Below are 15,791 nucleotides of genomic sequence, written 5' to 3'. Positions count from 1 at the left end.
AGGCATAAATGACCACGATGCCAGCAGGGTGAACCTTAACCTTTAGTGACTAAACATGAGAGCAGTTTCAGTCGTCCCATCTGACTGTTGGCAAGTAGGTAAGTCAGTAGACTTCCTAAAAAGGTAACCTCTTAGGAGAAGCAGGCATTTAGGCCATTACAACATTCCACCAAACTAAACCAGCCTCTGCTTACGTGCTCCTTCAGGATGGAGAAGAACTGCTGCTAATATCATGTGACAGGTGAGAGTGTGAAGAAATAAATTCAGTGTGTCATTAATGTTGGTTTGCTCTTAAGACATTCCTAGACTGACTGACTTGGAGGCTAACTTGAAGTTTTCCTCTTTCCTCTCTGGGATTTTGCATTTCTCTTCAGAGACTCAACTCTCACGTTCATTCTCTAATCGCACAGAGGCGTATGACCCTGAGGATGGGAATAAAAGAAGAAGAAATTACTTTCATTAAGAAATTCAGATTTCCCCCATCCTTTTGATCTTGTGCCAGAAGAACATTTATGCTGATGAAATGCATAAATAAAGTTCTTAAATTATCCCATTCCTCTTTAGCGTATGTATCAGAGTTGGAGAACTTCCAGACAAGACAACTACAATCACACTGAGTGCCTCTGAAAAGAGATGATTTAAGAGATGGCCTGCCACTGGTTTAAACATCATGTAGCTCGGCTTCAAGACTTTACTGGTAAAATGCACATCGAGCCATTTCCTGCAAGTGAATGAAAAGAAAACTGAATAAATGTGGCACTATGTGCTGTCAGGAGAATCAGCATTACCTAATTAATATCCCTAACAAACAATAATCACCATTCCCAGATTTTGTTTAGAGACTTCTTCTGTCCTCAATGTCCCTTAAAGCGCCTCTAACCCACCTTAACAAAAAATATCCTTATCATGAAGTAACTAAATCTTAATCATCTTTAATGCATGTCTTACAGTTTGGACACTGGGGTATTTTTCCCAAGAAGAAAAAGGACTGCTTGAACGCATTTGAATCAGGAGCTCCATGAACAACCTACACAGGTTTTTCATATATGTGCACACACACACATATATATATATATATGTACATAATATATATACTTTGTTATATACTGTCATTTCCCTATGTTCCCACTGCATAATACGATGGGCAGGTGACCCTTAACATGTCAAATAGAGCTTCTTAGCACCCTGACAATGCAATCTCAATACTTTCTCATCTTTTTAAAAAAGGACTTTTAAAATAACTCTTTTAAAAGTCGTCCTCTCTGTCATCACAGCAGCTGATCTCATCCTCCAAACTGACACATCTGTACAACTGGATGGATGTCACTCACTCTATCCTCGCCGGTTTCCTTTCTTTCTTCGGCCTGTGTAAAAGCACCTGTAGTCAAAGCACAGGGCACAGTTGTCCAGTTCAAAAGGGGAAACAGCGGGAGCTCAAAGACCAGGAAGAAACGGAAAAGGCGGTGCAAGAGTAGACAAAACAATCTGTTATTAAATTAAGATTGGGACCACGACCAGTCTGCCCGTGTCTAGTGCTTCACTTAACAACAGGTCGAGAGGTGACTCAGCCTGTTTTTGGTATTAAGTCGCTGAAGCCAAAGAACAATCTCAGCTGTAGTCACCATATTTCAGCCAGCTTTTAATTACGCAGACAAGCTCAGGCTGCAGCGACTGAAAGAGGCGAGAGACTGTAAATATAAATGTACTACTGCTGGAATATTTACTGTGTTATCATATGTGTATTAATAACATCGTATTCAATTTTCATTTTGAAATATGACAGTAACTGTATTCCTCATATGACTCACTTATTTTTAAAAGAAAGCAAAAGAAAGTTCAAAGTATTACAGTTAAATTTAGTTTTCCTCGCTGCAGCGCACAGTTATTTCCCATCTCAGCTTCCAGGAATGACCCGCCGACTGACATCTAATATCGCTGACAGTAAGAAACATGTCCGTTCCCGCTGTGGGACCGATGACCATTTTCTACTGAAACTGAATGAGGGAAACACTTCTGCTTAATAAATTCCTCATGGTGTTGCCAGATGACGCGTCTTTCCTGATAATATTGTGCAAGGAAACACTTTCATGTGTGTTGTGCAACATACTGACAAGAAAACCAGTCACAGTTTTGTAAGCTGGAATAAAAACATTCCAAATTAAGAATAACTCACACAAATTTGTGGCTCATTTATCCCCAATCATTTCTTCCTTTGATAAGAAAAGTGATTATTAATCGTTTAGGAGAAGTCTTATCTCATCCACAAAGAGAATTAACGCCATGTTTCTTGACTTAACCATATCTGGCTGTTCATCAGCCGTCACTGTAGACAGTTATGCATCATTTAAGAGTGATGTGTGAAGGCAAACATCATTCTTCAAACTATTAAAAATTAGATATATTAAAAAAGGCCATGAATGCATATCTGACCTGATTATTTCAGGAGAAAAAAATGGCAGGTGGATCTATCAGGTAGTGTTGGGTGAAGATCAGCTAGAGATGAGAAGCCACAAGTTTTGCACCACCTGCTCATGTCTATTACAAAGGATCAAGCTGTGCCATATTCACACCAATCAGCCACAGCATTAAAACCACCGAGAGTTAAAAGTGAAACCTGGGTCTTCTTGTTACAATACAATGCTCTGCTGGGAAACTTTGTGTCCTGGAATTCACATGCATGTCACTTTGACATGTAGCACCTAACTAAACATTAATGCAGACCAAGCACACTCCCCTATAGTAATAGCAGAACAAGACAATGGCATTTTTAGGAGCCTCCTGAACAGTTGTGATCCACTGAGACCCCCCTAGACAACAAGAACAGGAGAGTTTTGCTGTATTTTATCGTCACTGCTATCATTTGCCATAATAAGCATACGTATGATTTAAAACCTATATTTCAAATGTCCAGAAATTGTTTATTTGGCCACCTGGGGACAGTAGAACAAGCTTCAAAAACCACACTGAACTTGCACGATAATCTAGCTAAGGGAGGGATTATAATCCAATAAAAACATACAGGCAAGAACTGCTGCTGCATTATATTGTAGCGCCTCTGTGGGCGTCCACACAGGCCCTCGCAGGCACCATCCGATGAGGAAATGTATGTCATTTGGACCCAAGTGGACTCATATTTGGGGACGTGGAAACTATTACTCCCGTGGCACGTGTTCACCAGCTAGTCTCCAAGTTGTTCTCCCTGTCTTATGATGCAGGGCTGAAACTATAGTGTAGCATTTTAAAGCTTTACGCTAAACAGCAGCCAGAGGAAAGTCGACAGGAGCGAGAGAAAAAACAAAACAAAAAAACCCTCCGTCTTCACAAACCTGCGTCCATTCTGCTCGTTTCCTGCTCCTTATTTTCACTCTCGGACTCTAATAGAGCTCTGCATGATTCACAAATCAAAGCTACCTTATGCTGGGCCTCCAAAGTGAAGTCCTCCCATTTCCTACTATCTTTAAGCAAGCTTTCTTCTGATTGGCTGGCACTTATTAAAAGCAGGTGGGTGGTGCTTCTTTGATTGTATATTCCTATACTGACATGATATAGAGACAACAATAGTAAGAAAAAAAACAGCCTTAAACCAGGAGGGCTCATTCGCAGTGATTAATTGAATGTACCTCATGCTTAAGATGAGGACTATAGCAGGATTTCTACATGACAAAAAGCAAGGAAGAGGATAATAGGTCCAATTTAAGTAAGCAAGTGGGTCAGCAGTTACACACAGCTGCAGGCCAGCTGCCTACTAATAAAATTTATTAGTCAAAGATGTTTGAGAATGTCAAAACAAGCTCAAAGAACAAACTTGTTTGCTAACCAGCTGACATTAGTTGTGTAACAGGACGAAAGTTCATTCAGGAAAAGAGACACAAGAGAGTTTCACTGAATGACCAAAAACAAAACGAAGCCAATAAAGAAGAGGAAATGAAAATGTGTGTGTGGTGAGAGGTGGCAGCCCTCTGGGCTTTGATGAAATGAAATGTGGTTGCCTGAAGTGAAACCTATGAAACATTCCAGGCACAGCAATACCCGATGATATAATGTGCACTTTTAAAACGCGGACGCATGTAGTGAGCCTAAGTGAAGTGTTGAGGCAGGTGGATTTAAAAGAAAGGAAGCTGCTTACAATATAGCAAGGCTCACAGTACGCCTTCTTCTCCACAGCATAGAAGGGCTTTCCACGCAGCTTGGTGCTGCAAGTCATGCAGACGAAGCAGTCGACATGGAAGACCTGGTCCATGGCAGTGCAGCCGGTGCCTTCACCCACTACGTTCTCTCCACAGCTGGCGCAGCGCCCTGGGGAGAGGAAGAGGAGGAGAAGCTGAGAACAGATTCCCCCTAAAACCACAGATTTTTCATTTCTTAAAGTAAATAACATCAGTAACAGTAAGGCTAAGAATAACGCACAAACAACATAAATGTGGTTGTAATGGGGAGCTGAAACCTGCGACTGCTTCCGTTCGCTGCGATTGGTGCTTGACCTTGTGAGCGGCACCCTACAGTGCAGCAAATCTCTTACTTTCAGCCTAAAATGCAGCCAGGCCGAAAGCAACACTCTTAACAGGTTTCTTAGAAAGATGTGAAAATAAGGATCATGTATCTACAAGGTAGCAGATACAAAGAGAGGGTTCTGCTTCTTTGAGTGGGAATCTGTGCATGAAAATAATTAAAGAAAGAACACAGCTAAAACTCTCAGCGTGCACTTTGATGAGAAACATCGGACAGTGCTTTAAAATCTGACATCCATTCATCCATTTTTCTTTTCCAATTAATTCCGCAACTGCAATTCAAGAACCAATAAATGTTTAACCTTAAATATTCCCCATGTGTGGAGAAACCTTGACAGATTTGATTTCAGGTATCAAACAACATTCAGATGGAATGAACTCCAAACAGCCATCAAGCCTTCGCTCCCTTTAGAAATCCTAGAGGTTGTTAAATCAGTGCCTTTTATGATTCTTTGATTAGCCCAGCCACGAAGGGGTGGGTGAGGGGTTGGGTTCACAAGCCAATCCTAGTGCTGGACCTAATCCCGGATAAATGGTTATGGTTCTGATCAGGACGGGGATTTGGTGTAAAATCAAACATACAGAAAAGAAACTGAGATGATTGTCTGCAGTGACCCTTGAAGCCAGCTGAAAGAAAGACGACTAAAGGCTCTGCTGAAGGCTCTGCTTAGAGCTCTCTTGTAAAAGAGATTTTAATCTGAATGAGGCTCCCTGCTTAAATAAAGATTTGTATATACCCGCCTCACATCGCGGGGGAGCTGGATCCCATCCCAGGTGACACTGAGCATGAATCAGAGAACATCACAGGACTAAGACTGAAATACAAACAATCATTCTCAGTTGCATCCACACCTACAGACATTTTATAATCAGTTGGCCCAACATGCATGCCTTTGGAAAGCTGAGAAAACCCAGAACCTTGCTGCTAAGTAAAAGCATGCCACCCAAGCCAATTTTTTTCTGCCACACCTAATTCCCACCTTATAGTTAGTTTTGAGGACTCTGGCAATGGGAGTCTCAACATAAGTCTAAGGATCCATGAAGAAAATGAATTGGTCAGTGAACCAAAAGGTGACAACGTTTACCTGCTTTCCATCATTTGTCAGCAACACTGTGCCGTAAACAAAGAGGAAAGTTGAGCCACTGAATTTATAGTAACTTGATATGAGCGTTAAGTAAATTCTAATAACGACAGCAGCCGGCAAAGAGCCAAAAAAGAAAAACAAGAACTTGAGAAACTACAACTGAACGTTGAACTTAAAAGCGTTTTGACATCTAAATCGAGGATCCGTAGACCGAGCTTTGGTCCACGCGTCACCTCGCGCTCCCTCGTGCCACGAAGCTGGAAGCTGTCCCTTTAAATGCTTCATTTCCTGACATCAGGGGCGTCTAATCTTCATTTCTATTTCAAACGCTGGATAAGGAAGGATTAAATAATATAATTATGCCACATTAAAGAAAGCATACACATCACCAAAGAGTGACATCTGTTTAAAAAGTTGAGCATTAAATGATAAAAAGAAAACTTTAGAAGTACAACGAAGTCTTTGTAAAAGGGGCACAAGTGAGCTGATATTATTGCTCCAGAAAGAGGCTGATTGCATATTGCGGGACATGGCATTTGGATATCTTTAATTGAGTTGGAGATATCTTTAATTGAGTTTAAGATGTCCTCGACTCAATGCAAGTTATCTTCAACCCAATTAATAACACTGTCAATTTAATTACTGGTATCTTACAATAATAGGGTTTAAAAAAAGATATCTGAGAATGTTTTATTTTTTACACATCTGAGGACAGATGCAATCTCACAGAGCAAGCTTGATACAGTATATTTAATTAATTCAAGTTCAGTTCTGTGGATCATTTTCCTTCCCTTTTCATTTTTTGCTTCATCTAAAGGCTGATTTGGGCGATGATTGACACTCTGTATGTTCTGAACAGAGCGGTTCGAGCGTGTTACACACAGAGGCGAGACACTAACCGGGGGGAGATAGAGTATCTGATGCTCGCATTTTCACAGTTCCACTTGCCGTTTTCATATCAAAAATTCAAACGGAGTGTAAAGCGGATTCTGTCTCAGGTATCAGCACAACTTTTGGAAGTCATATGTTGCTGAGATCAAATATCTGCTTGACTGCGAGGCTTGCAAATGGTATTCTAATGTCACATAACTCATTATCTTATCAGTGCAAATGGGGGAAAGTTGCTTAAAGAATGAGCGGATCCACAACTTTCTTTTCCTTTTCCAGCAACATTTTGAAATCATTATTAGAACACTGAACATTAGATATTTTTGCCTCTTGTATTAGATGACTCAGGATTCATTGAATGAGGAAACTGACATTTCCCTTCTAAAAATTCTTGTCACAGCAGCATTTTGTACATTAATTTAGCGACTTCTGTCATCCAAGGCGACTTATAGCGCAGACAGGTTTTCATAAAGCCTGCCACCGGTTTCATCTGCTCCCACAGCTCTATCCACACCTCAATTATGGCTGTGTTACCTACTGTACAGGGAGGCAGATTAAACAAACTAGTGAAGGCACGTCTCGGGGGGACATGTGGGTGTCAGTGGAATCACAAGCAGGGTAATCACTTCAGAGAGCCAGAGGGAAAGAGAAAGGGAGAGAGAGGGAGCGAGAGACAGAGACGGAGCACGCCGAGCCTGTTAGTGGCTTCAGATCACAGGCCATCTTCAGTGAGTGGATGAGAATGCCAAACATGTCCCACAGGGCTCCCACTTTAAATAGCGAGAAGGAAACCTCTCGGAAATCCTTTTCCTTTTGGCAGTCTGTGATTGCGAAGGCCCTCAGGAGCTATTTGTGCACGACTGCGAGCGCAGTGTACACAGTTTCGCACCAACACACACACAGGAATAAAAAAAACAAAACATCCCTCTGCGTCTGACATGCCACACATGCAGACGAGTACATACAAACACAGACACATGTATCATATAGTGTACGCGTACCCACAGACACGCCGTGCCACGCTGCGCGCAGCCCACACATGATTTCACATCAGCGTGGAACAAAGAGCAGCAGATCTGAGCCTCTTTCAAACTACTGTACGCCTTCTATTCCTATACATTTCACATTTTAATAACAAGCTAAAGGCAGCGTTTTAATGCAACTGTGTATACAACTCTTTATTATCACACATAATCAGCCGGCTCCCTTTTTTCTCTGTTAGACAAGGAAAAAAGCAGCAGTGTTCACACTAAAGCAGCTGAAACCAGAGATTTGTTTAATTTCTTGCTGGAATAATGACATGATTACTATAATAATGGTAGATCCATTCAACTGATTGACTGACTCATCTCCTAAGCTCTGATTTTAATTGTTAGGAAATAAGTGTTTTGGATTCCAGCTCCTCGTGTTCTCTTACCACGAACATCGCCGATGGAAATGATGATCTAGTTTTTACCTTCTTCAAAGAGGTTATATGGTAAGGTTTTTTTGACCGTTTTGTTACTCAAAAAGCTGTGGACATATTTATAAAATCCTACCAATTTGGGCAAATTAGAAGTAATTCCATTCAGATCTGGGTCCAGGAATTTTTGAAGGGATTCTTCACCACTGAGAGACAGGCTACATCTTCACATACACATTTTTAACTGAAATAAGAGAAACTGACGGTCTGTTTCAGATCCAGATATCTTTTCTACAACCTGAGAGTCAGAGCACGGTGCTGTAAAAATATAAAGCCTTCCAGTGCATCTGTAACTGTTTTTTATCAGCAGTCTTACTGTATGATAATGGAGACGAGTGCTGTGTTTTACATCAATAATTTCACACGATGGAAATAAGCATTTTCAATTTTAAGACACTACTTCAATTGACTTCTTGAATAATACAGGACAGCAATTGAAGCAACATCGTATTTACCCCCGTGGAGATGATCCCAAATACTTTCGAACTATTTCAGCTGGGCATAAAGGAATCATGAAAGGCCTCACCGCTCCCCAGCGTCCCTTTGCGCGGGGAATGGAACCAGAGTCTTGATATCAAAACTTCAAATACTTCCTGTAGAACCAATGCAATGGTGACGGGGTGGGAGGGGGGAGTTCATTTACACTTTACTCACTTTCTTTCCTTTCATTCTTCAACCCTCAGAAGTGTCTCTTCTCTGTTACATCGAAAGTCAAAAGAAGGACTGAAGAGAAAAATCTTTTCTTCTTTTCTTTCTTTTTTTCTTAAAAAAAAAACGAGGCACATTCCCTGTGAGCTATAGAGGCTTAGAATGGTTAGACAATTTAATTGGATAAAAGGAAAAGATTAAAGAGGCCCTGACTCTGTTCCATAAATAATTGATTTCTAATGTATTTGTAGTGGCAGTGAGACGCTGTTGTTTGGGATTGGGGAATGTTGAGTGGCAGAACGCTTCAGATTTCCCTCAGTCTTTGCCTTCTTTGTTTTTTCACGCCGTGATATTGAAGCGGCATGAAAGGCAGAGAGGGAGCACACTTGCAGCTCAATTTGATCTTACATCGTCAGAAATCAAAGATCGTGCATGTAAAGAAGGATCGCAAGGAACTTTTTTTTGTGGGAGACCAAACTTTTCGCACTATGTTACTAAAGAATACAATTCTGCTGGCGCAACCCTTGCAAACCCCAAAGGCAGAGCCAGCGACTGCAGCTCGTATCCAAAACTAATAAAAGAACCACAAAATCCATTTTGGGACTTCAACTAAAGTTTTGTGCTTGGATTAAAACATCTGATAGACATGGTGGTAAAAACAGAAAAAGCATCTAACTAAACTGTGTGTGTTGTGTTTTGATATTAATAAAAAAAAGTGTAAAAAACAAGGGTAAAAATAAATAGAATTAAAAGACACTTAACAACCACGTGACACCTAGAAATGGTCTTGCATTACAGCTAATAAAAAGCCTACAAAACAGCATCAATTTACTGTGACAAGTTGGAAAAAGGTAGGCTGAATAAGCGCACAAAGTTGTGCAAGTTCTTCACGCTTGGAGATATAAACAACAGGACAGTAGGAAGCAAGTCTGTCGAACACATTAGGAGTGTGACTGCTAGCTACTCGAGTGCCAGAGGCCGTGATTTGTGCACTGTTTCGTCTCTTTCCCCTCTAGGTTAATCTACTTTGTTGCTTCAGATTGCCCTCCATGCTGCCTGACAATGCTGTGGCCTTCAGTTGCCTTGGAATGACAAGAGAAATCGCTGTCATCGCTACACTTCAATCTCTGAATGCCTCTTTCCTAACCCCTGCCTTTAATATCATTCCCAATGTCAGCAAATAGCAATCTGCAGAACTGCTGCGGCGATGGTGGAGGATGGAGGATAGGCGAGCCTGTGCCACTAAGCATTACAGCTCAGCCTGTCAGGGCCCACGGCGGCACAGAGAAGGGGGGGGGGCTGAGTGTAGGTTACATGTTTTAGAAGCAGGTTGGCAGGAACGACGTGGAGGGGTGCCAGGGAGCGAGCGGGGCTGGCGAATGGGGTGAAAGAGAGAGAGAAAGCGGGGAGAGGCAGGGGGACAGGTAAGCGTGTTTGCAGCACAATATTTGTACAAGCAGCGCGCGTGTGTTGATATGCTGTTTATCCGCACTGGGCCGTGCGCTCGTAAGTGTGCCTGTGTTTGCGTGCATGAGCGTGCGGATGTCTACTCGTTCCTGAGGTCAAACGCTCACTCACAAATGAAATCTAGCAACGTGAGTGCCCGGAAGCCTCAGCTGGGCTCGCACGGCAGCTGATCTTGCAAGCCTCAGTGGAGCTGTCTCAACGAGGCAGGATAGCAAGCGCCGAGCCTGGCGGGGGAGGACGGGGGAGGGGAGAGGAGGGTTGTAGAGGGGATGGTCACCTCACGTGAACCGCTGCCAAAAAGCGGGCTACTGTCGCTGGGAAAAGAAGCCCCATGCTGGCACGCTGCATCAGCTGAGAAACTAGAAAGCAGCGCGGCGGGGTCAGCGGCAGTGAAGATAATGAGAGCGAAGAGGACCAATAAACTCTGGTGACCTGAAAATCAGCAACCCTCCCCTGCCCCCCCCTGCTCAAAATAGAAACAAATGACTGAAAATCAGTTGCAAACAAGATGATGACATGGCAGAAAAACTGCTAAGATCTCATTCATAAAAGAAATGAATTATAGACAGTTGAAATAAAGCAGAGCTGTCGGTTTTTGTGGAATTTCTACAATCTGGCAAATTTATAGATTAAGATTCAAAGCATTTCACGTTATTTACATGAGAAAAAGGGTCTTAGAAGTCAAATCCGCAGCCTCACACTGACATGCATACAGCATTTTTCTTATAAAAGGCAGCTATGATGGATCATCCGTGGGTATTGTGTCGTACAATTCAGCCTCTTGCAGTCGTACATTATAATCCACTGTAGGTGGTATAGTGATGCATGGGCTTTAGACAAGTTGCCATGTCACCAGACTGCCTCATATGCTGCCCTCCTCCCCCTGGGTGGTCTGTGACCTCCTTCCAGCCGCATTATGCTTTTCGATCTCGTTGTGACTGCTCCAACGTACATATACACAGAGTCCAAGACAGCACAACAAAGTGGACACTTAGCCGCTGTACCTGAAGGATGTCCTCACATAGAAAAAAGGGGGGAAAAACACTCATCAGGCTGCAGGAGCTACAAGAAATTCAAGAGTTAAAGAGAGAATGAAAACAATGGATTTAGGAGATTTTTGTCAAATGCTTTGCTTTTAATTCTTTCAATGCTTCAATTTAAACTTATAATCCTTAAGATTTCAGTTCTGGTTGATTTAGCAACACCTGTGGTTTCCATGGTAACATCAAGTGCAGTATAACAGTACAATGAGTGAACTGTTGCTTTGCCAGTAATAACACAGATGAGAACCTAACGTTTGCAGAGCAAACAAACTCGTGTTGTTTTAATAAAGAAGTCCCCCACTGAAGCCTTGAAGCCTCATCACCATCTTATTTATTTTTTAGATGGCCGACATGAGCGCTAGGAAGCTTGGTCAGAAAGCGTACAAACAAAATACTAGAATTTCACACAGGACTAGTTAATGACCAGCCACAGTATTTGTCAGAGAAGGCCACAAACACTGTGGAGAGGTCCAGTCTACAGGCTTAGCTGACAATTAACCTGATGAGCAAACTCTGATATACCTGTAACGATGTACACCACAGTAAAGGGCATTATTATGTTTAATTCAGTGAATTAATAGTTTATATAATGATCACATTAAAGAACCATTTTTAAAGGGATGGTACTGCTTTTTCCCTCAGCTCACATAGTGCTGACAGGGCTCACTTAGATTAAAAATGAACAACCACAGAAAGATTAGACATTTCTCCTTGTTATTCTACTTTTCATCTTACTTTTAATGTATTTATTTATTATTTGACCTGATTGTTGTTGATCCGCCTTGACATGCAAAAGTGTTTGTGATTAGGGGTTGTGTGAGTTTGACTGGAAACAGCAATTTTGGGGGGATTAATAAAGTTGATCTGAAAAAAAAATTATATAATATTTTTCTTCTGCTATTTAAAACTTTGAGCAAAAGGTGTTATTATTATTCCCTGTCTTTTATCCTGTCTTATTCCCCTCACCGCCAACTGACTGCCCCTCCCTGAGCCTGGTTCTCTTGGTGGTTGGGGTTAAAAAGGGGTTTTTCTTTTCCACTGTTACCCAGTGCTTACTCACAGGAGGTGGCCTGATTATTGCTGTTGTCTCTGTATTATTGTAGGGTCTTTACCTTACTATAAAAAGGGCCTTACGGCATCCGTTGCTGTGATTTGACGCTATATAGATAAAACTGAATTGAATGTTTAATTAGGAACATAAAAAAATAAGACATCGATGCATAAAATATAAAACACTAGGTTTCCAAGCCCAAACACACTGTTAAACTGTTGCAGCAACGCTGGACTCTGGGCTTTACTTTGAGGACCTGTGCTCCTTTACGCCAGCTGTGGAAAACGCTGTGCAGCAAAGCTCAGTTTTCTGGTCCGTATCAGCTTTTATTTAATCGTTTATAACATTTATATTTATAAGTTCAGCGATGTTTATTATTGTAATTACAAAAAAAGCTTTAGAGCTTGTATAGATGTCATGTCGTGGTTATTTTATCAGTATCAACATCTAATTAATGGCATACACAGGGCGACGTGTTAACCAGCTTGGATTATCTGTTTGGATGACTGGAACCTTTCTGGTGGATGTGTGTGTGTGTGTGTGTGTGTGTGTGTGTGTGTGTGTGTGTGTGTGTGTGTGTGTGTGTGTGTGTAAATGGACAGATATTGCCTTTGGACTTGATGAAGGTCAACAGGATCAAGACTTTGTAAGTGAATAAATGTAAAGCGAAACAGTGTGTAGGAGATTCGTTCAGCTGTCATCCAATATTTCGTCATAATGCACAGCCCTCCCTACCCGTCACTCAACCTCCCCATATCTCAATAATAATGCAAATTTCAAGCCTTGATACAGTTTAAAGAGGTGAGTTACATAAAGAAAAAACCCTTCCCTGTACAGTCTCTACGAAGGGGGAAATTAAGTAAGCATTTACCGTCAGTTATGTCTGCGCTCAGACGGGGCTTTCCTGCACAAGAGAACTTTTGGTGCACTACAGACAGAGCCAAAGGAAAATCAGCAGCACTGTGCAGCAGCAGTTTCTGGCACTTCCATATTTGCTTCATCTTTCAGCCTCAGAGGTTGCTGCATGTGCACAACCAGTAGTCCTGATCCGTTGAACCACATTTCACCGATGGTGCACTTTGTGTGGCCGCTTCACAGCACAGCGTTAGTTCTTAATGCGTTTCATGTTTTTAATGTGAGGCAGGTAGTTTCAGCAGTATCAGTGGGGTTGACATAAATGGAGTTAAATTAAAACCTGTAATGTTGGATTAAAAGCACAATTCCTGAATCGGAGACGGGAGCTCTTAGCCATTCTGGCACGAACTGTGAAAACTACTACGCGGGGAGTTAATTAAAGAAAATTTGAAAAGGAGAAGAAAAGCGTTCCAATTAAAACTGCAAACAACTTATATTTTTCAGATTTTATTTAAAGCGCTGACATTTTAATGCATTATCACTTTGTACCTGCTTGTTTACTGGAGCTTTCCCCTCCTCTGTATTCACCCTAAATGAATATTAAAAATAAAGCGATATTAAACGACTCACCTTCAGACACTAAGTGGAAACAGTTATCTGTTTTCGGGAAGATGGTTGGCCAAAGGCATTTTCAGACTGTGGAGGTGGAGTGCGGTGGGGTAGCGTCTGTTTGAGGCAGCAGAAAGGTTTTCACTCTGACACACATCCCATTTGTTATGACATGTAGAGGCACATCTAAAAGCAAACTCCTAAGAGGTTGCTGAGGGCGACCTCAGTAAAATGCAAATGAATTCCACCAGAGTATCTTAGACAATGCACAAAGCTGTCTAAACTGGAAGCCTATTAATCCATTAAGTTGTGATGCTCAGTTGTGTTCTGAAGAATTAGAAGCAGCTCCACAAGAGCACGCAGCATGAACCCAAACTTTTTCTGACCCAATTACCTTAGCCGATCTGTTCCTCTGACTCCTCTGGACGGTACTGTTACTGGAGCTACACTGCCATTTGTATCTCTTCCAAGATTCCACATGAACTTTTCATGTGAGGTGTCTTATAAATTATGGGGGCTCTTCCAGCTGACATTATGCGGAAAAAAAATGGCAAAGCCTGCCTTTTCTTCTCTGGCTCTTATCATAAAACAAAGGCTAGCTCAAACCAGGAGGAAAGGCTTTCCTGACAGCTCAGAGTCCTGTGTGGAGTACAGTATGCCCATATGAATCTCTCTGCTAATTTCCAATGACTGTCTGTTAATAACATTTATGCCACTGCTCAAAAATCGCTCTGTATAAATATTGATTGGATATTAAAATTTCACCTTTTTCCTAATTCTATACAGTGGAAATGCTGAAAGTCTGCGATCACAGGGAGGAATTCTCCACTTGTCATTCGGGTGTTAAAGCAGAAATAAAAACAGATTCTCTGCGGCAGAAGGAACTACACTGCATAAGTATCATCATCACTAATTGTAAATAATGCAGAGCATCTCATCCTTTCAATTATTTAGCTTTATGTCCTGGTTTTGGTTGACAGAAATGTAGTGATGACAAAATATTGTAAGTTCCTCTGATGCACAAATGCCAAGGCATCTGTACTGCAAGCTGAGTAGCTGTGTCTTATTAGATTTCCACAAACACAGTACACCTACGCACAACCTAAGTGGATTAAATATGACGGATGATGACATTTGGAGAAAAGGCTCTTTCAGATTACTCAAATCTAATCTGGAACTCTAAATCAGGACTAATCAGTTGCTTTTCAAAGAAGCTTCAATCATAGGGGGAATTTCTGGCTTGCAAACTGGGTTTCTCGCAAGAAAAGCCGTTCTTTTATAGTGCATCATTTTCAGGTTTTTTTAACAGCTTGAGGAGCGTTTGCATTTGGGAACGGCTGCTTTTTTAAATGTCGCCGCAGAAAGTCTTCAAAGACTTGTCCGGCGTAATTGCTGGACTGCAGCAGGAGAGCGTAATGATGGTGTGCAACTACAAATGGTGCTCCACTGAGTCTAATGAAAAGTTTCCTGGTGACATCACAGAGCCAGAGTGTAACGTTAATTCAATTCAATTAACCCCCTCTGGACCAATGAAAACTCACTACGGCTGTTTCAGATTAGAAGCTCATCAAAGACATTAGTGACACCAATAAAACTTTGCTATAGGAAGACAATGATCCAGTCCAGTAGCGCGCTCGAGATCGCAGCCCCACGTTGATTAATCTTGTTAATTACTAGCCTTAGGGTTTCAACAACTGTTAGCCCTCTTTCCCCCAATATCCCCGACAAAAAAGAAGAGGCCTATGTGTCATTAGATCCTTTGTAATTACAAAAGTCTTGCGCTCTGGGACCGATTCTCCCACAGCTCTGGATATACAGAAGGAAACATGCCGGACCGGCGATGATTCTCACATCACTGTGCTGAGTGTATGTACATTATTCAGCGGGGGAGGAAGACGGCTCTGTGGATTTCCAGAGCAGCATCTGCCTGCGCTTGAACTCCATCCTAATGAGTCCCAGCAGTCGCCTCAGTCTCCGGCTCCTGCCCTAACCCTCTTCCCATCTCTCATCGCTGTCGCCATGTTTAACCACAAGATGACCCTCCCTCCCCCTCTTCCGCTCCCGTAACAGCCATACGCTGTCAGCTGGGGATGCACATGCTATCCCTAACTTGCTCTGGCTACCTCAGCTCACATATGACCCATTTCTCAACTCCCCATGTCCTCGCTTTACCAG

The 15,791-nt window shown here is 41.9% G+C and overlaps 1 protein-coding gene across 5 annotated transcripts in view; it reads right to left on the bottom strand.

Moving 5' to 3' along the window:
* LOC116312983 (LIM domain containing preferred translocation partner in lipoma) overlaps positions 1–15,791 on the bottom strand; it is a 180,364-nt gene that overhangs the window by 27,286 nt on the left and 137,287 nt on the right. For all 5 annotated transcript variants that reach the window (XM_039606737.1, XM_031730526.2, XM_031730525.2 and 2 more), the window contains one exon: positions 4,127–4,296. In XM_039606737.1, the coding sequence (XP_039462671.1) occupies positions 4,127–4,296 (170 nt within the window). The remainder of the gene's footprint in view (positions 1–4,126; positions 4,297–15,791) is intronic.

This window comes from Oreochromis aureus, linkage group 23 (assembly GCF_013358895.1).
Source record: "Oreochromis aureus strain Israel breed Guangdong linkage group 23, ZZ_aureus, whole genome shotgun sequence".
NCBI lineage: Eukaryota > Metazoa > Chordata > Actinopteri > Cichliformes > Cichlidae > Oreochromis > Oreochromis aureus.
This window is presented reverse-complemented; position numbering and strand designations above follow the sequence as displayed.